This window comes from Camponotus floridanus, unplaced genomic scaffold (assembly GCF_003227725.1).
Source record: "Camponotus floridanus strain SB8 unplaced genomic scaffold, Cflo_v7.5 scaffold35, whole genome shotgun sequence".
NCBI lineage: Eukaryota > Metazoa > Arthropoda > Insecta > Hymenoptera > Formicidae > Camponotus > Camponotus floridanus.
The window spans coordinates 1801716-1823118 of record NW_020229492.1 but is presented as its reverse complement, the minus strand read 5'-3'; the positions used below and the strand labels follow the sequence as shown (position 1 = coordinate 1823118).

Genomic DNA, 21403 nt, shown 5'->3' with positions numbered 1-21403 from the left:
AGAAAACGCGACGAATAAATAAATCGGATATTTGATTGAGAGATACGCATAATTTTTATAATATGATAATCGAAACCATCAATAGATACGCGTGTGATATAATTATTATCACGCACAATTGCAAAGATATTTCGACAGACGTTTAAGTCTGTAATATTTGCGAATTTATTTGCGATTAATACGCTATTTTATATAAATATCGCGATTAAAAAATACATATTGAAAATACATACATCTCGCGCATAATTAGTTAAATGAAATAAAATGAATCTTAAGATTTTATAATTTTCTTCTATAATCTTTATGATTTTAAATATAATTAACATAGAATTAAAAAATTGCGTTGTTCGTCACGTTTAATAGAGAATAACGGAACGAATAATTTTATCAAAGTCCCTCTATAATAATTTAACTATCTAATTATATCTCTAACTATCGATGTATTAGTAGAGTTTAATAAGATTTATATAATAATTTAAATAATCGCGATTAATCATTAATAAAATTATCGGTCATCTTCTTAAATAGAAAAAAAATATTCGCACTACTAGCGAAGACTATAAAAGACAATATTCAAAGACGTGGAAAGATAAACAATGTTTCGACGTATAAATCAACTATTAAATTACAAGATAAATCGCGATTTAAAATTCCCGAGAAAACGCGACGAATAAATAAGTCGATAATATGCGGAATATTTGATCGCGACATGTATAATTTTTATAATATAATAAACCTAGCTCTCAATAGACACGAGCGCGATATAATTATTATCACGTAAGTATAGAAAATCAAAAATATTTCGACAATCATTTGAGGTCTGTAATGTTTGCGAATATACAATTCACCGACCGATTTATTTGCAAATTTTTTAGATAAATTTATAAGATAAATCGCGATTTAAAATTCGCGATAAAACGCGACGAATAAATAAATCGATAATATTCAAAATATTCAATTGCAAATACGCGAATGACATTCCGATAATATCCGATAAAAAGAGGAACAATCTTAAAAATGGAGAACGATTAATATCTTGTTTCTACATCAGATTTCGCAAGATCAATCTGCGAAGAAAAGTTAAGTGATCCATTGAACGTCGGGAATTTCACTGTAGGAGGGAACGAATCCTGGATCTTCCGGACTATTCCCGATAGCAATAATTTCAGTATTAAATTAAAGACAATTATCCCTCGTCATTATTTTCAATTTACAAAATTAATATTCACTTCAGAAAACATGTTCTTCCATTACTAAGAAATATATTTCTTTATTGAAAATTAAATGGATATAACGATCTTTTTTATTGAAATGTGATTACGAACGATTATATTTATAAATAATAAAATACATGCATTATTGGAGTTTGTGTTAAATGTGCGAACACATATAATTTGGGGTACCGTTCGCGCGCACGAGACGAATCGAACATGATAACAGCAAGATTTAAAAAATATCTATTCGAACAGTGTGCAAAATAAAATAAATCAAATAATTTTAAACAATTAATTCTAGAATAATTATCTAGATTCTTATTCTTATAACGTTTAAATTAGTAAGTTTTTTTTCTTTTAATCAATATCTTACTAATATAGGGGTACCGATTCGATTCGTCTCGAAATTTTTAAGCACATTTTATGTAACATTCGTGTATAATTTCGCGTATATATAATATATAACATTAATAAAAATTATAAAAATATTTTAGATGCGTGAATTTGTGCATGTATTTTATTATACATATATATAAAATGGTATATACCCAAAAACTAATATTTTAAAAGGGCGATAGTTGTCCAATACCTGCAAATAGTTTCTTAAAAGAAACGAAAAATTAATGTTAATATCCCCAGTACCTAGAAATAACAAAAGAGACAATTTATATTAATTAAAAATATATTCGTTCGTAATCATTTCTATCAAAAAATTAATAAAAATTAATTACAATATGAAATTACTTGAAAAATAAAAATTTATACACAACACTGCATCCATATTTAATCTACTATTAAATCTTGCTGGCATTAGACAATAATAATACCAATCCTAATAATGATAGAACATTTTTAACGAAGGAAAGGAAAGATATGTACATTTCTCTCATCTAAATACATATTATTTAAATTAATTCGATTATAAAGAAGCGTATGAAGTTCATCGTTGAATTACTATCAAAATCATTGCTTTCAGAAATTGCAAGGAAAACCTGAGATTAATTTCTTCAGTCTTACAATAAAAATTCTCAATTTTCAACCAGAACTAGACGTCGCGAATGGATCTCACAAGAACCGATGAGAAATAATTCTCTATGATGAAAATCGTTTCGACTTCTCGGCGGTACGAGCTACGCAACTTTCATTAACGTTTATTTAACGGAAGGAACGACGATAACTCTTTTATATTAAAACAATAATCTAAGAACGCGAAAAAACGCGAGAAAAACATTGTGATTTCGCAACCGTAATTTATTAATTTATGAATATTTTCAATACGAAATTCGTAAATACAAATATAAACTGAAAAAACAAATTTTCAAATTCATAATACTTAACTTGCGATTCTATAATATCGAAGGTTAAATTTTGTGAAGCTAATATTTAATCGTTGACTTATCACATCGAATCTTCACTTTCTTATTCGACATTTCTTTATATTTAATTAGCAATATTTAGGAATATTATCTGACGAGAAGGACAGCGATAAAATTCTTTTGTTAAAATGATAATCTTGTATAAGGACGCGAAGAGAACGCGGAAGAACACGCTATTTTCGCAATCATAATTTAACAATTTATTTTAAGAATATTCAGTTCCGCGCGATATGGAATTCATAAATAAATAAAATTAACGGAAAGCATATCATTAAATTTATAATAATTGACTCGCAATTCTGTAACGAACGTCCGTCAAATTTTATAATGCTTATATTTAATCATTAATTTAGCATCAAATTTTTATATTTTATATAAAAATTTTCCGAATTTATTAATGACTCTTTGACATGAAAATACAAACAGTTACTCTTTTATGAATAATCCAAAAATATATACTTCAGAAAAAAATACTTTAATTTAATGAATTACTATTATGTTAATTACTATTATGTAATGATTATACTTTCGATAATTTTTCGTGTAATTTACATAAAAATTTACAATCGTAAATACAATTTCATATAATATAATTAACATCATAATTGTATTGTATTTTAGAATTAAAATATCAATGTTAGATTAGAATTAAAATACAATTATAATTATTTCTAATTTACAATTTACAATTTACAATTTACAAATTTATGATACTATCAATATCAAATAATAATATTCGATTTTTTTAAATATTTAACAACATCGATATAATAATTTGATATTGATAGCATTAACATTTAGATTTAATATTATTATATATTTGATTTAATACACAAACATTTTTAAGTTTTAAAATAAAATATAATATATTATGATTTCTTAAACGTTAATATAAACGTTAATAATTATGCAATTTCTTTAATATTTCTGAAGATAATTTTAATAATTTAAACTTTTAAAACATTTTTAGTTTTGAAACATGTTATATTTATTTTTACAATGTTTCCAAAACTAAATTCAACTTAATGAGAATAATTTTAATTTACCCCTAGGATTGAAATATTAAAAGAAAGAATGAATCTTATTTAATAGTCCTAACAACCCTACTATTAAAGGATTCTAATAATTTTAATAGCTCTAACAATCCTACTATTACAGAATTCTAATGATCTTAAGAGCCCTAACAACCCTAATATTAATAGAAGAATTCTAATGATTTTACTTAATAGCCCTCACAACCCTATTTTCTTATTAACTAAAATTATTCGAAATTTGAACAACCTATCTCTAATTATCACCTTACCTAATCATGTATATATTTTAGTTACGCCTGTGTCCTAATCGTCTGCCCTAACCACATACCCTAACCGCATGCCCTAACCGCGTGCCCTAACCGCGTGCCCTAACCGCGTGCCCTAACCGCGTGCCCTAACCGCGTGCCCTAACCGCGTGCCCTAACCGCGTGTCCTAACCGTATTCTTCAAGCCAGTTGAACCTACCTTTCGTTGATTCTGGCCACTTTCTTTCTCGATCTTTCATCAGAGATCGAAAAAGGAGAAAAATACTCCTTCTTTTGCCGAATAATTATCAGCAAAAGAGCGTGAAATATTTACGCACATTTAGTAAATCGTTCGATTTCACGATCGCTCAAATACTGAATATAACTTTATTTTAACTGAAATAAAGCCAAATTACTACAAATTTCTATATATTATATTTTCTAATAAAATATAAAATTCATGTGTGTGTATAATTTTTATCATATTACAAATTATTTAATTAATTAATCATTTGGCTTTTTTTTAAGTTAAAGTAAAGTTTAAAAAAAAAATTTATAAACAAATTCTATGATGGATGAGCTATAGGAAATTAGAATAAAATAAGTGCGCGTTATAAGAATAAAGTAGCATCAAAAATTGATAAAATTGATAAAATTATTAATGCGTGCTCTTTATTTAATAAATTAGACAAAATCTTTAAAAAAAAATTTTCTTTTCTTGATTCTCTTTTTTTAATTAATATTTCAATATATTTTCGTAATAGATGCAAAGCATTTCCAAAGAATTTATTAAAAGTTATTTAATTTAATCTATCCTAGCTCATCCATTTTAAGGTAACGGATTTACTACAATCTACAATCTACATCTACATCTAAAATCTCTACGAATCCGTTACTTTAAAGTTAAATAAAAGTTTTTTTCACTCACCGGCAGTGATGCGCAACAGCGGAGTTGTTGTTACCGAAGCTAGTTGTCTGTAACATACAAATATAAAATTCATTTATAATAATACTCACAAAATGCAATTAATATTTAAAAAAATTTTTATTGCTCGAAATTTTATATCCGATGTGTAAAATAATAAGCAGTTAAACACGTATAGAAAAATTTTATAAATTTTTGAAACTGTTTTTAAAATAGAAAATTTTATATGACTTTTATAAAAATCTTTCTTTTTAATTCATTTAAATAATAAGATTGAATTATTGTTCGTTTATAACAAGTTAACGATTTATAACAATTAATACATAAATAATAATATTCACCATCAGGTTGCTCCGCCGATGCAAGATGCCTCTCCCAGGCCTCCTCCTCTCATGTTGTTGACGCGCGATGCTTTCAACGGCACTCTCGCACTTACGAGCGATATTTTTATATCGCTATTTTCGTTATTTTACGCGCGATACTGAATGGCACTCCCGCACTTTTTCGATGCGATTAAAAATTTTATAAAAATAAAGTCCAAAAGTTCCGCGAAAACGCGACGCGTTGTCGAAACGCTTGCCGTCCGCGGCACGTTGACGACATCGACGACGCGAAAGGGTACTTAGCTTCCCATTCAGGCACCTTAAGATTTATCATAAATTGGAAAATTTAAGATAAACCTCAAGGCACCGTGTAGGTACTAAGCCCTCCCACCTCGACAAGGTGTACCCCATGGGAGGGTTATATTATATTATATATAATTTTATATATAATATAATTAATTTTGTAATATACTATATAAATTTTAATTCGCAAATATGAACGATAAATAAAAATATAAAAAATAAGAGAAAATTTATTATATAAAGCAATGTTTAAAATAATTGTTAGAGAAAGAATTTGATAATATATGGAACGTCTCACTACCTCACTGCTCGAAGGCCACTGAGGGAATGATCGTAAGTCATAAACATTACCGCGATACTGTTTATGTCGCCAAGACCGACTTATACTATGTTACTGTTGTAATTCGTCGTTGAAATATTCTACGAGTGATTGCCGATTAAGAAAATTTAAAGCATTGGTCGAGATTTATTTAATTCTAATAAGTATCGTTAGAGAAATTATTATAATAAGCATCAATAATCGAAAGATCATAATAAAATTAATTTCTTTATCCACTTTTATGTGCCCTTTTTCAATTTTTATTCGCAGTAATTAATAATTGCGATTCGATAAAGATTTATCGTTGCGATATACAATTTCATGTCGTTTATCATAAGTTAATTTATTTTTAATTATTAATAATTATATCAAATTATGTTTCGATACTATTGTAATCGTGTTTAGAAAAAAAAAATTCGACAATATCTGAAGCGTTTCGCACTACTACTTTATTGCTCGAGTGTCACCGAACGAATAATAAAACCGTAACTAATAATAGTGCGCTGCTGTTTATATTGCCAAAATCGAACATCGTATTATTGATAATTTATGTATATATGCGTGGAATAAATTAAATTATACGAATATTTTAGTACGAATATACGAATTATAATTTATTATACGAATTTTATAGTATAAATTAATTATTTATTAAACGATTAATATACCACACAAAACTTTAACTACGTGACTTTATCATTCGATTATTTTATCACGCGTTCTCAATTTGAATTGTATTTAGATTGTTAGAAAGTTGAATGAGAGAGAGAGAGAGAGAGAGGGAGAGAGAGGAAGGGAAAGAGATGGAGAGAGAGAGATAAAACATCGAATAAATACACTTAATTTTTAAGTATCGTTAAAGAAATAATTATTCTTATAAAGATCACAATAAAACGATAATTTATAATTTTAATTCTTGTCACACACTTATATTTTTAAAACAATACGTCAAAAATTAAATACAAGTATAATCAATTAATACTCTTTATAGATCTATTCTTTATAAAACTCAAAATAATTCATTTTGTAAAATTAATTATTACGCGCAATCAATTATTTGATCTTTTATCTCTGATATTAATACTTAAATATTAAACTAGCGACAACATATTTTCTTTTATTAAATTTTCTTTTATTAAATTTTTAAAAAATATAATTCAAAATAAAGAGAGTATGTTAATTTTTGTATATGAAATATTTAAATAATTATATTATTTTAAAAATATTTTCTAAAATATTAAAATATTTCTATATAAAAGTAATTACTTAATAACAAAAATATTATAGATGCTTTATTATAGATACATTAAATGTATAAAAGTTAAACCTAGAATATTTTATATATGCATTATGTGATTTTTAGTGCGAATTATATACATATACTATTGAGAAAATGAAAAAATAATAAGCAATATATCTATTTTGAAAATAATATATATAAATAATAAATAATTTTATATATATACATGGTACATGTATATTATTATACGGTACATGTATTAACGGTACATATTAATATGAATTATAAGTTCGAAAGTTTAATATAATTTAATATCATGATACAATAATCGTTTAATTAATTATTAATTTAACAATATATACGTATTTCGTACTACTATATCTTTTCTATTCAAGTGTCGCTGTGTGAATGATACCAAGGCTGTATGACATGAACACTAGCGCGTTATTGTTTACATCATCAAGACCGAACATCGGGTTATTCGTCATATCGAAATATATTTTACGTATTTTAATACAGCAAATAATTTTTTAATATCGATCGCGATCGCGTCTAAAAAAGGAATTTAACGGAGCACCATTAATTTACTCTTTGAGTGTCGTAGCGCGAATAATAGTATAGCCAAAAAATTAATCCGAAGGATCGAAAACCGTGTCATTATTATTGTGTGTGTGTGTGTGTGTGTGTGTGTGTGTGTGTGTGTGTGTGTGTGTATGTATATATGTATATATGTATATATGTATATATATATATATATATATATATATATATATATATATGTTAAAGTACGTAAAATATTTCGACGAACAGTAGAACAATAATACCTTGGTGGCGTAAACAATAGCATGCTAATGTCAGTCTTGAAAAATGTTTCGATAAAAAAATAACATAGATTTATATAGTTATTTAACAGGTATAACACGGTTTTCGATCCTTCGGATTAATTTTTCGACTATACTACCATTCGCGCGACGATACTCAAAGTAAATTAATGGTGCTCCGTTAAATTCCTTTTTTAGACGCGATCGCGATCGATATTAAAAAATTATTTGCTGTATTAAAATACGTAAAATATATTTCGATATGACGAATGGACAATAACCCGATGTTCGATCTTGACGATATAAACAATAATGCGCTAGTGTTTATGTCATACAGCCTGGTATCATTCACACAGCGACACTCGAATAGTAAAGATATAGTAATACGAAATACGTATATATTGTTAAATTAATTATTAATTAAACGATTATTGTATCATGACTTGGTAAATATTCGGAAAATGGTACACCTCACCGATTTCATCGCTCTTTGGATATGTTGTAGAGGAAGTTATTCTGAGTAAACCTCCGCAAAAATCAAGTGGGGGACGACATTGGTTTAGGAGATATAACAAGTTGAAGTTTCAAAATTTTAATGCTTCTTGCCGCAATATCTCACCATTATACGACTCTATTCAAAAATGTAAACATGTTTACGTTCTCAAAAGCACGTGTTTGCGTTACAAAGTACACGCCCAGACTGCACACCCCTCCACCCCCCGTTGCGAACCCATGTGAAATCTTCCTTTGCATGGAGTTTGCAACGGGGGGGGTGGGGGGGGGGGGTGTGCAGTCTGGGCGTGTACTTGTAGGGGTGAACCTTGCTTCGCGTGAAAAGTACAATTATAGACCTCGCTTCGTACCGAAAGCAGGGGATGGTAAAGGTGGACCTCGCTTAGTACCGAAAGCAGAGGATGATAGAAGTGAATTTTGCAAATGTATAACACCGATATCACACAAAACTAAACATGTTTACATTTTTAAATAGAGTCGTATAATGGTGAGATATTGCGGCAACAAGCATTAAAATTTTGAAACTTTAACTTGTTATATCTCCTAAACCAATGTCGTCCCCCACTTGATTTTTGCAGAGATTTACTCAGAATAATTTTCTCCACAACATATCCAAAGAGCAATAAAATCGATGAGGTGTACCATTTTCCGAATAATTACCTTATTTTTTTCATTTTATCAATAGTACATGTATATAATTCGCACTAAAAATCACATAATGCATGTATAAAATATTCCAGGTTTAACTTTTACACATTTAAAGTATCTATAATAAAGCATCTGTAATATTTTTGTTATTAATTAATATTTTTATATAGAAATATTTTAATATTATAGAAAATATTTTTAAAATAATATAATTATTTAAATATTTCATATATAAAAATTAACACACTCCCTTTATTTTTAATTACATTTTTTAAAAATTTATAATAAAAGAAAATATTTTTTTGCTAGTTTTACATTTAAAGTATTAATATCAGAGATAAAAGATCAAACAATTGATTGCGCGTAATAATTAGTTTTACAAAATGAATTATTTTGAGTTTTATAAAGAATAGATCTATAAAGAGTATTAATTGATACTTGTATTTAAATTTTGACGTATTGTTTTAAAAATAAAAGTGTGCGACAAGAATTAAAATTATAAATTATCGTTTTATTGTGATCTTTATAAGAATAATTATTTCTTTAACAATACTTAAAAATTAAGTGTATTTATTCCACGTTTTATCTCTCTCTCTCCATCTCTTTCCCTTCCTCTCTCTCCCTCTCTCTCTCTCTCTCTCTCTCTCTCTCTCTCTCTCTCTCTCTCTCTCATTCAACTTTCTAACAATCTAAATACAATTCAAATTGAGAACGCGTGATAAAATAATCGAATGATAAAGTCACGTAGTTAAAGTTTTGTCAGGTATATTAATCGTTTAATGAATAATCAATTTATACTATAAAATTCGTATAATAAATTATAATTCGTATATTCGTACTAAAATATTCGTATAATTTAATTTATTCCACGCATACATGAATTATCAATAACCCGATGTTCGACTTTGGCAATATAAACAGCAGCGCACTATTATTAATATGTTAGCAATAAACTATTATTAATATGTGAGCAATAAAGTAGTGCGAAACGCTTCACATATTGTCGAATTTTTTTTTTCTAAACACGATTACAATAGTATCGAAACATAATTTGATATAATTATTAATAATTAAAAATTAATTAATTTATGATAAACGACATGAAATTGTATATCGCAACGATAAATCTTTATCGAATCGCAATCATTAATTACTGCGAATAAAAATTGAAAAAGAGAACATAAAAGGAGATAAAGAAATTAATTTTATTATGATCTTTCGATTATTGATGCTTATTATAATAATTTCTCTAATGATACTTATTAGAATTAAATAAATCTCGACCAATGCTTTAAATTTTCTTAATCGGCAATCACTCGTAGAATATTTCAACGACGAATTACAACAGTAACATAGTATAAGTCGGTCTTGGCGATATAAACAGTATCGCGGTAATGTTTATGACTTACGATCATTCGCACAGTAACCTTGAATAATAAAGTAGTGACGTTTCATATATTATCAAATTTTCTCTCTACATAGTCAACCTTGGCGATATAAACAGTATCGCAGTAATGTTTCTGACCTACGATCATTCCCTCAGTGGCCTTCAAGCAGTGAGGTAGTGATGTGAGATGTTCCATATATTATCAAATTCTTTCTCTAACAATTATTTTGGACATTGCTTTATATAATAAATTTTCTCTTATTTTTTATATTTTTATTTATCATTCATATTTGCGAATTAAAATTTATATAGTATATTACAAAATTAATTATATATTATATATAAAATTATATATAATATAATATAACCCTCCCATGGGGTATACCTTGTCGCGGTGGGAGGGCTTAGTACCTGGACGGTGTCTTGAGGTTTATCTTAAATTTTACAATTTATGATAAATCTTAAGGTGCCTGAATGGGAAGCTAAGTACCCTTTCGTTTCGATGCCGTCAACGTGCCGCGGACGGCAAGCGTTTCGACAACGCGTCGCGTTTTCGCGTTGTAGTATTTTCGCTTCGTCGCGCTTTCGCGGAACTTTTAGACTCTATTTTTATAAAATTTTTAATCGCATCGAGAAAGTGCGGGAGTATCGCGCGTAAAATAACGAAAATAGCGATATAAAAATATCGCTCGTGAGTGCGAGAGTGCCGTTGAAAGTATCGCGCGTCAACAACATGAGAGGAGGAGGAGGCCTGGGAGAAGCATCTTGCATCAGCGGAGCAACCTGATGGTGAATATTATTATTTATATATTAATTGTTATAAATCGTTAACTTGTTATAAACGAACAATAATTCAATCTTATTATTTAAATAAATTAAAAAGAAAGATTTTTATAAAAGTCATATAAAATTTTCTATTTTAAAAACAGTTTCAAAAATTTATAAAATTTTTCTATACGTGTTTATCTGCTTATTATTTTACACATCGGATATAAAATTTCGAGCAATAAAAATTTTTTTAAATATTAATTGCATTTTGTGAGTATTATTATAAATGAATTTTATATTTGTATGTTACAGACAACTAGCTTCGATAACAACAACTCCGCTGTTGCGCATCAGTGCCGGTGAGTGAAAAAAACTTTTATTTAACTTTAAAGTAACAGATTCGTAGAGATTTTAGATGTAAATGTAGATGTAGATTGTAAATTGTAGTAAATCCGTTACCTTAAAATGGATGAGCTAGGATAGAGTAAATTAAATAATTTTTAATAAATTCTTTGGAAATGCTTTGCATCTATTACGAAAATATATTGAAGTATTAATTAAAAAAAGAGAATCAAGAAAAGAAAATTTTTTTTTAAGATTTTGTCTAATTTATTAAATAAAGAGCACGCATTAATAATTTTATCAATTTTATCAATTTTTGATGCTACTTTATTTTTTATAACGCGCACTTATTTTATTCTAATTTCTTATAGCTCATCCATCGTAGAATTTGTTTATAAATATTCTTTTTAAACTTTACTTTAACTTAAAAAAAAGCCAAATGATTAATTAATTAAATAATTTGTAATATGATAAAAATTATACACACACATGAATTTTATATTTTATTAGAAAATATATAGAATAATATAATATATAATATATAGTATAATATATATAATATAATATATAATATAATATAATATATATATAATATATATATATATGTATATATAATATAATATATAGAAATTTGTAGTAATTTGGCTTTATTTGAGTTAAAATAAAGTTATATTCAAATATTTAACGAACGATCGTAAAATCGAGCGATCGTTACGATGAGCGTGAAATATTTATGCTCATTTGCCAATAATTAATCGGCAAAATAAGGAGTATTTATCTCCTTTTTCGATTTCTGATTAAAGATCGAGCGAAAAAGATGGCTAAGATCAACAATAGGTAAATTCAATTGGCCTGAAGAAAAGATTTACGTACAATAGTACGTAATGTCGGACATTTATTCACGCGATTAGGGCACGCGGTTAGATAATGTAATTAGGGCACGTAATTAAAATATACGTGATTAAAGATAGGCTTTCTTCGAATAATTTCACTTAATCGAGAAATAGAATTGTTAGGGCTATTAGATGATAATTAAAATATTTTAATTTTCCTTTTAAGAAGTAAAGGATTGTTAGGGCTATTATGTGGTTAATTTAGGTGATTAATATATTATGTATCTTTTAAAGAATCAGGAAATGTAGATTTAAATAATATTAGAGAAAACAGATTAATAAATATTTCAATAATTATATTATTAATATTAAGAATTTTTAAGAGGTTAATATTTTTTGAGTGTTTTTTTATAGATATTTTATTTATATAAAGACGAAAATTAAATTGTTAACATTCAATAATTTTTATAATAATACGAATTTTTTTGCGAAATTTTATGTACTTATATAATACGAAATTTATGTACTTTTATGTAATACGAAATTTTATGTATGTGAAAGCCCACTAAATAGATCCCGCCGGGTGCATAAGGAGCATTTTCCCCATGTAAAAAAAAAGGATGGGGCTATTAAAATTTTGGTGACCATTAAAATTTTTTTAATATTCCTTTAATGTTAAGGAAATTATATTAAAATTCCAATAATCTGAGGGATTAATCATCGCTAATCTTGTCTAGATTATATAAAAATTTTTAGTAAATTTTATATTATAAAATATTATACATATATTTTGGGACATTTTCGGGGTAATAATTTATTCCATGTTATAAATTATTTTGTATTACATTTCAAATTATTCATATAGACTTTTCTTATATTTAAGATAATTTTAAGTATGATCTTAAATATAAAAGTGAATTATGAATATCGACCATAGTTACTGATAGGATCAATGCCAGACAAGTCGAAGGGGAAGACTAAGAGAGATACTAAGATTATATAAATATTTGTTATATTAATTATATTAATATTTTTAAATAAAATGAAAGAAAAAGGGACAATAATAAATAATAATCGAGGAAATAGAAAAAGGCAATTACAGTGATTTGAATATCTATACATGAGAACAAATGTCCATAGAAAGTATTCCAATGGACTCCATAGGAAGGAATAAGTGACAAGTGATGATAATTTTTAATGTTAACATAAAGTAATACAATAAACCATAATAATCCAAGAACTCGAAGAAGAGAATATATTGGATAGAAATGCATAATGATTGGAAATGATTAGAAACTAAGAGACAGCATACAACCTATTTATTAATAGTAATACTATTTCGTAATTATATTAAATTTTATAATTTAGTACATTGTATTATATAAAATATTAAGCATAAAAGTATTATGCTGGTATGAAAATGATAATAAAAATATATAAATAATATTAGCTACATTAGAATGGAATAAAAATTCTTTATATTTTATATGAAGGAAGAGGCTTAAAATATTTTGCAACATCTATATTTTTCGAGTCTTAATTATAAAAACTTCAAAAGAATCAGTGATTAATTTGACAAATTCTATACATGTATTAATAATTAAATTTTTAAATAATTTAAAAAAGATATCAATTTGCTGCTAATTAAGAAGATTTATAGAAATACGGTTAAAAATGTTTTTATCCCACAGCAGACATTTTGTGTTTTGTAAATAAAAAGATATAAATATGACAATGAATACAGAAAAATATTTATTTCATCTTTGAATATTACAGTATCTTTCGCGATTGAAGAATTACATACATAAATATCTTGTTATACCCTAGTAAGCAAGAAACATTAAATCAATCTTTTGAAACATTAATTTTATGTAAATTTTTGTAACGTAATTTTGGCAATGTTTTGGCGATGTTTTATAAATATTTTAAACATATTATTTTATAATATAGTATTTTTGAATATTAAAGAAACATCCCAAAAACATTATTTTAAATATTTATTATTGTAAAATATTTATTAATATTATATTTCAGTATTATTGTAAAATATTTATTAATATTAAATTTAATATAATTGCAATAATTTTAATTTATTATAAATTTTATATTAAGAATAACATAATTGCAATAAAAAATTTTGTGTTAATATAAATATTTTTTTTTTAATATTATTCTAATGTATTTATAATTTACAAAAAAGAAATATATATATTACAGCACTGGTGCTACCGGCATTTCGTGCACATAGCACGGAACAAAACCAGAAATTGTGCACATTATATATTATCCTCTGAGAATATTCATGGACATTGGCTTTGTAGTTTATGTCCACGTTCTCAATGTCAATAGAGGGAGTATCGCTTTCAGGGATCACCCAAAAGTAGGCCATGACATCTCTCGGTCTTCTCTCTGTCGGAACCAATCAGAAAGAGTTTCGGAACGATTTTGAAACACAACCTAATTGCATGTAAACAAAAGCACAATGTAATAAGTGGTAATAACTTCTATTTATTTTTATTGAGAATACTATGAAAAATAAAATAACAACTCATCTACCAGGTGTGTGTCTGTATGTATGAGTTATTACAATTATAATTTTATATATTTCACATATATATATATATATATATATATATATATATATGTGAAATATATATATATATATATATATATATGTATGTGTATATTTTTTGAATGACAATTAATAATAAACATTTTATGAATTTTCAGCTGTATCACCATTACTTTCTTATTGGACAATTGTGATTTTGTCACTTTGTTTTGTCAACAGTTACAATGGAGATTTTGTTTTCGATGATATCGAAGCTATTGTTAATAATCATGATGTATATGATACACCAATCTGGGAAATATTTAAAAATGACTTTTGGGGCACTAAATTATCTCATAAGCAAAGCCATAAGTCATATAGGCCTTTTACCATCTTGAGTTTCAGGTAAAATATTGTTACTATGTATATACATATTATTAGCCTCTTACAGTCGTATAGAAAATTGGAAATAATATAAATTTTGTAATATACTAGTTTTTTCTGCTATAAATTTTGCATAATATATCAAATCAATTTTTTCATACGCTATTCATATTTCAGGCTTGGTAATATGGATCAAAAATCTTTTATTTTTGTTTATGAATTAACAAAAAGCTGTAAATTTTGACTTAATTATTTTACAATATTATAAGGTTTATTTTTACGGAAAATGTTAGACACATACAAATTGATATTATCATTTACATTTACTAATGTAAGTGCATAAAAAAAAAAGAATTTTTAATTTATTTTATCAATTCACTCTAAAAATGTGAGTTATAAGGTATCAGAAAAACTATTTTGATACATTTTTTACGAGAAAAAAAATTACATGATTTCTCTTCTAACATCATAAATTAATATTAAATAGGGAATAATTTAATATTACTTTAATGAGGAAACAGAAATTTTAAATACTTCTGTAATATATGTAATAATATATATACATATATATATATATATATATAATTATATTAAAAATAAATTATATTAATAATATATATATATATATATATATATATATATATATAATTATATTAAAAATATGCAAATATTAATTTTATGCTCTTTTTATCTCTATAGATTACATTATTGGTTACGACAAGATTTAATTTCACAAGACTATCACATAGTAAACATAATATTACACAGTATAAATAGTCTGTTAACTTTATTTGTATATAATCTAATTCTGGGACCAGATGAACAGAACATCTCTTTTTATGCCGCAATCCTATTTGCAGTTCATCCAATTCATACAGAAGCTGTAAAAAATTCATATATATTATCATTTGTTTATATTTAAGCATATATTACATTTTAATCGGTGCTATATTTTTATGTTAGGTATCTGGAATTGTAGGGCGTGCTGAATTATTATGCACTTTATTTACATGGGTCTCAATTTTATTATACAATTGTGTAATATATGCAAAAAATTCATTTCGTGCATGGATTGCTATGTCTGGTTCTGCTATTTGTATAACCATAGCAATGCTATGTAAAGAAACTGGAATCACTGCCATTGTGAGTATTAAAATTACATTTGAATTTTTTACATAATTGTGTAAAATATCTATCTTTATATCTTTATTTTTTAGGGAATTTGTGCAGTATATGATATCGTTATAGTGAACAAAATATATCCAATTGATATAATTAAATTACTTTTGTTTAAACATTCAAATAAAAAGTTTAATAATTTCATTAAAGACAACAATGCAGTATCACGACTTGTTATACTTTTTTTCATTGCAATAATACTTTTATTTCTAAGATTTAATATTATGAGATTTTCTGCTCCTAAATTTCAAGCAGTAGATAACCCAGCATCTTTCATGAATAGTATATTTTTTCGCATACTTAATTACAACTATATTTATTGTTTGAATATATGGTTACTTATATGTCCTGTATGGCTCTGTTTTGATTGGTCAATGGGTTGTATATCTTTAATTACTGGCTATGACTACAGAATTTTTGTAGTTATTATTTTCTGGTTACTATTTGGAATGTTAATTATATACACATTTATCCTTCATAAGGATAAAACTTTGAGGTAATTCCAAAACTTTTAAAAGAGAAAGAGAAGAGAGTTTGAAATAATATGTACATACTAAGAATGTGTGTGTATGTGTGCATATGTACATATGTAATGCATGCAAATGGTAAGAGATACATGTACATGATGTATTAGAAAGCATGATACAACAAAAAGAATTTGAGTTTTTTTACAAATATAATATAAAAGAAAAAAACGTAAATTTTTTTTGGAAGACTCGAGTAAATCTATTTTAAAAATCCTTCTATAATATATATGTACTAGATTTAACAAAAATTATATGTGAATCTTGCAATAATATATGAAATTCAATAAATAAGGTATTAATATTTTATGAGAATACATGTGTGGGTATGTGTGTCTGTTTGTGTATTTATATATAACTGTAATCACAATCTATAATATATCATTGCATATATTATTTTCCATATATTTTCAGCATTTATTTCATTGATACATCAAGACTGATACATCAAGATTGATTCGAATAACGAACACAATAAATATCAAGATCTTCAAGCCAAGGAAACAAGTCTTGGACCACTCGTCCTATAGCTTAGACATTGCATTACATAATTCTCATTTCTTTAAACTTCTGAAAAAGCATTGGGCTGAAAAACGATATGCAATCAATGCCACAATTCGGCAACTTGGACCTAAAATTTTAATTTTTTTGCTATTGAAATTGATGCATCGGTGGAACAAATATCTAAAAATATATAAGGAATATATGGAAAAGTAATATATTCAATGAATATATATATATATATATATATATATATATATATATTTATTTATTTTTTACAGAATATACAGGATGTTTCAGACCACACGTACTACCCATTTAAAAACTAGAGAAATGGTTATTTTAAAAAGGTAAAACATTTTCTTTATAAATCGGGTGCGTTCTATCGAATGGTGATATTTTCAATTTCTGGTTCCGGCCGGAAATAGGCGATTCAGACCGAAAGTGCATTTTTTTAAATGGAACCTTCTCTTTTCATTACATATTCTTGTAGCTTACCTCGAGAGCTTTCCAAAACACTATAATAAATTATTTTTTCATCATGTACTTTTCGAGTTATGAGGCTTGAAATCATTTCTTAATTTTACATAAACCATAAAATATCTTGTAAAATATTCATTTTTCGATTATCTTACCTTAATACTTTTATGCACAAAATAACGAGAGGAATCAATTGGTGTAAAGAAAACATACAGTTGTTTTTAAGAAAAAATATGGAATTGTTAATTGCAAATTACATATTTTTTCTTAGAAACAACTATGTGTTTTCTTTACGCCAATTGATTCCTCTCATTATTTTGTACATAAAAGTATTAAGATAAGATAATCGAAAAATGAATATTTTACACGATATTTTATAGTTTATGTAAAATTAAGAAATGATTTCAAGCCTCATAACTCGAAAAGTACTTCATGGAAAAATAATTTATTATAGTGTTTTGAAAAGCTCTCGAGGTAAGCTACAAGAATATGTAATGAAAAATAGAGGGTTCCATTTTAAAAAATGCTCTTCTGGTCTGAATCGCCTATTTCCGGCCGGAACCAGAAATTGAAAATATCACCATTCAATAAAGCACACCCGATTTATAAAGAAAATGTTTTTACTTTTTTGAAATAACTAGTTCTCTAGTTTTTAAATGGGTGGTACGGGGTCTGAAACACCCTGTATAATAGTTATAATAGAGTATATAATAGTTATCATTTACATGCATTAAACATATCTTCAACATCCATTTTCCAATAAAGTATTGAAAAATTTTATTCTAAATTTTTAATTTACATTATAAGGAATCGACTTTGTATCATGATTTCCGATATATGTAAATATACGCGCGCGCGCGCGCGCGCGTGTGTGTGTGGTGTGTGTGTGTGTGTGTGTGTGTGTGTGTGTGTGTGTGTGTGTGTGTGTGTATTTATGACGCATGAAAATTATAAAAAATATATGAACTTTTACAGATACATAATTATGGGACTTGCGATATTAATTTTTCCATTTCTGCCGGCTAGTAATATCTTCTTCAATGTTGGCTTTGTCTTGGCAGAGAGAATATTATATATTCCTTCAGCGGGATATTGTTTGTTGTTTACAATTGGCCTATACAAATTCTCTGCTCGATTTTTTTTACCTAAGGCGGCATTATTGGCATATATAATGCTTATTATATTATTGTTTACACGTTCCTGGACGAGAAGTAGCCAGTGGAGAAATGAAAAACTGCTCTTCCAGTCAGCATTAGATGTATGTCCTTTGAATGCAAAGGTACATTACAATATCGCAAAAAATGCTGCAGATACAGGAGATATTAATCTTGCTAAACTAGAATATCAAGAAGCCTTACGGTATATGCATATAAAATATTAATGTTTTTAAGAAAATTCTTAAAATTCATCGATCATATATTTATATTATCTATGTTGCAGATTAAATCCAAATTATACTCAAGCTATGAATAATCTCGGTAATTTGCTCAGAGATGATGGACAAATTTCAAAAGCCATAAATTTATTTAAACAAGCTATCAATTTGCAGTAAGTCTAATTATGTCACATTAGATTTAAATTAGATGTCATTTGAGATTCAAAATTAGTGCATCAACTCAAATATTTTTTTGTATTGTAAGGAAAAAATATAGGCATAGATGTGCATTTATGCATACATATGCATATACAGGGTGTTTCAGACCACCCATACCACCCATTTAAAAACTAAAGAAGTGGTTATTTCAAAAAAGTAAAAACATTTTCTTTATAAATCGGATGCGCTATATCGAATGGTGATATTTTCAACTTCTGGTTCCAGCCGGAAATAGGCGATTCAGACCGGAAGTGCATTTTTTTAAATGGGACCCCCTATTTTTCATTGCATATTCTTGTAGCTTATCTCGAGAGCTTTCCAAAACACTATAATAAAGTATTTTTCCATCAAGTACTTTTCGAGTTATGAGGTTTGAAATAATTTCTTAATTTTACATAAACCATAAAATATCTTGTAAAATATTCATTTTTTCGATTATCTTAATACTTTTATGTAGAAAATAATGAGAGGAATCAATTGGTGTAAAGAAAACATACAGTTGTTTTTAAGAAAAAATATGTAATTTGCAATTATAATATAAATATGTAATTTGCCTCATAACTCGAAAAGTACTTGATGGAAAAATAATTTATTATAGTGTTTTGAAAAGCTCTCGAGGTAAGCTACAAGAATATGCAATGAAAAATAGTGGGTTCCATTTAAAAAAATGCACCTCTGGTCTGAATCGCCTATTTCCGGTCGGAATCAGAAGTTGAAAATATCACCATTCGATAGAACGCAACCGATTTATAAAAAAAATGTTTTTACTTTTTTGAAATAATCATTTCTCTAGTTTTTAAATGGGTGATACGGGTGGTCTGAAACACCCTGTATGCATGTATGTGTAGAGTATGCATGCGTGTTATATGTGTCAAAAGAAAGAGAGAAAGAGAATGACATACACAAGAATCTGAATTTTAGGAAAGATTTTGCTACAGCATGGATGAATTTAGGAATAGCTCAATCATCATTGAAACAATACAAGGAATCCGAAACCAGCTATTTCATGGCTCTACAGCACCGATCAAATTATCCTGATTGTTATTATAATCTAGGCATATTAGTGAGTAAAATATATCAAAATGTAATTTTAAACTATCTTTAATTATCAAATTATAAATAATAGAAATTATTTTTATTTTTATAGTTTATTTTTATAGTATTTTTATAGTATATAATTATATTTATTTTTATAGTATCTGGAGCAAAAACAATACGATAAGGCACTGAAAGCTTGGATAAATGCAACCAGGCAAAAACCTACACATAGACGAGCATGGACGAATATGATATTACTATTAGATGATTTAGGTTTGTGTATGTCTTGAAATTGATGAATTTTTTTCTTGTGTGTGTGTATTAAATATGGTGAATTATATTACATTCTAAAGGCTAATGTATAATTTTAGGTAAGACAGAAGAAGCTTTAAGAATGGCAAATACAGCTTTAAAATTTATCTCAGATCATGCAGCCATTTATTTTAATATAGCCAACATTTTGGGAAAAAAAGGAAAATATGAAGAAGCAGAAATCCAATTTAAATTGGCGATATCGAAAAATCCTATAGATCCTATGATTTATGCAAATTTAGGTATAACAAGAAAATCTATTTGTAACTTATTTTAAAACTAATATAAATTCAATATTATTTAGCTAGTAAAAATTATATAATTAAATTTTAATTGGACTTAAATTAAAAATTATATAATTTATAATTTAATTAATACAATTAAAATTTATATCTAGGTGTTTTATATCATCGTTGGAATAAATTTAGTGCAGCAAAACAAATGTATAAGAAAGCACTACAATTAAAACCAGATTTATCTAGCGCAAAGGAGAATTTGCAAAAATTATACACATTAGAGACATCGATAAAATAATTTTTTATAAAATTT

General features: G+C 26.5%; 1 protein-coding gene across 1 annotated transcript; it reads left to right on the top strand.

Annotated features, from left to right (window-relative positions):
- Positions 1-14570: 14570 nt before the first annotated feature.
- Positions 14571-21388, top strand: LOC105249550 (transmembrane and TPR repeat-containing protein 4). Its single transcript, XM_025410847.1, has 11 exons — positions 14571-14850; positions 15022-15247; positions 15926-16109; positions 16190-16369; positions 16444-16901; positions 18886-19269; positions 19351-19458; positions 20426-20567; positions 20701-20815; positions 20914-21096; positions 21252-21388. The coding sequence occupies exons 1-11, from the start codon at positions 14820-14822 to the stop codon at positions 21386-21388; spliced, it is 2148 nt and encodes a 715-aa protein (XP_025266632.1). The 5' UTR covers positions 14571-14819.
- Positions 21389-21403: the final 15 nt, after the last annotated feature.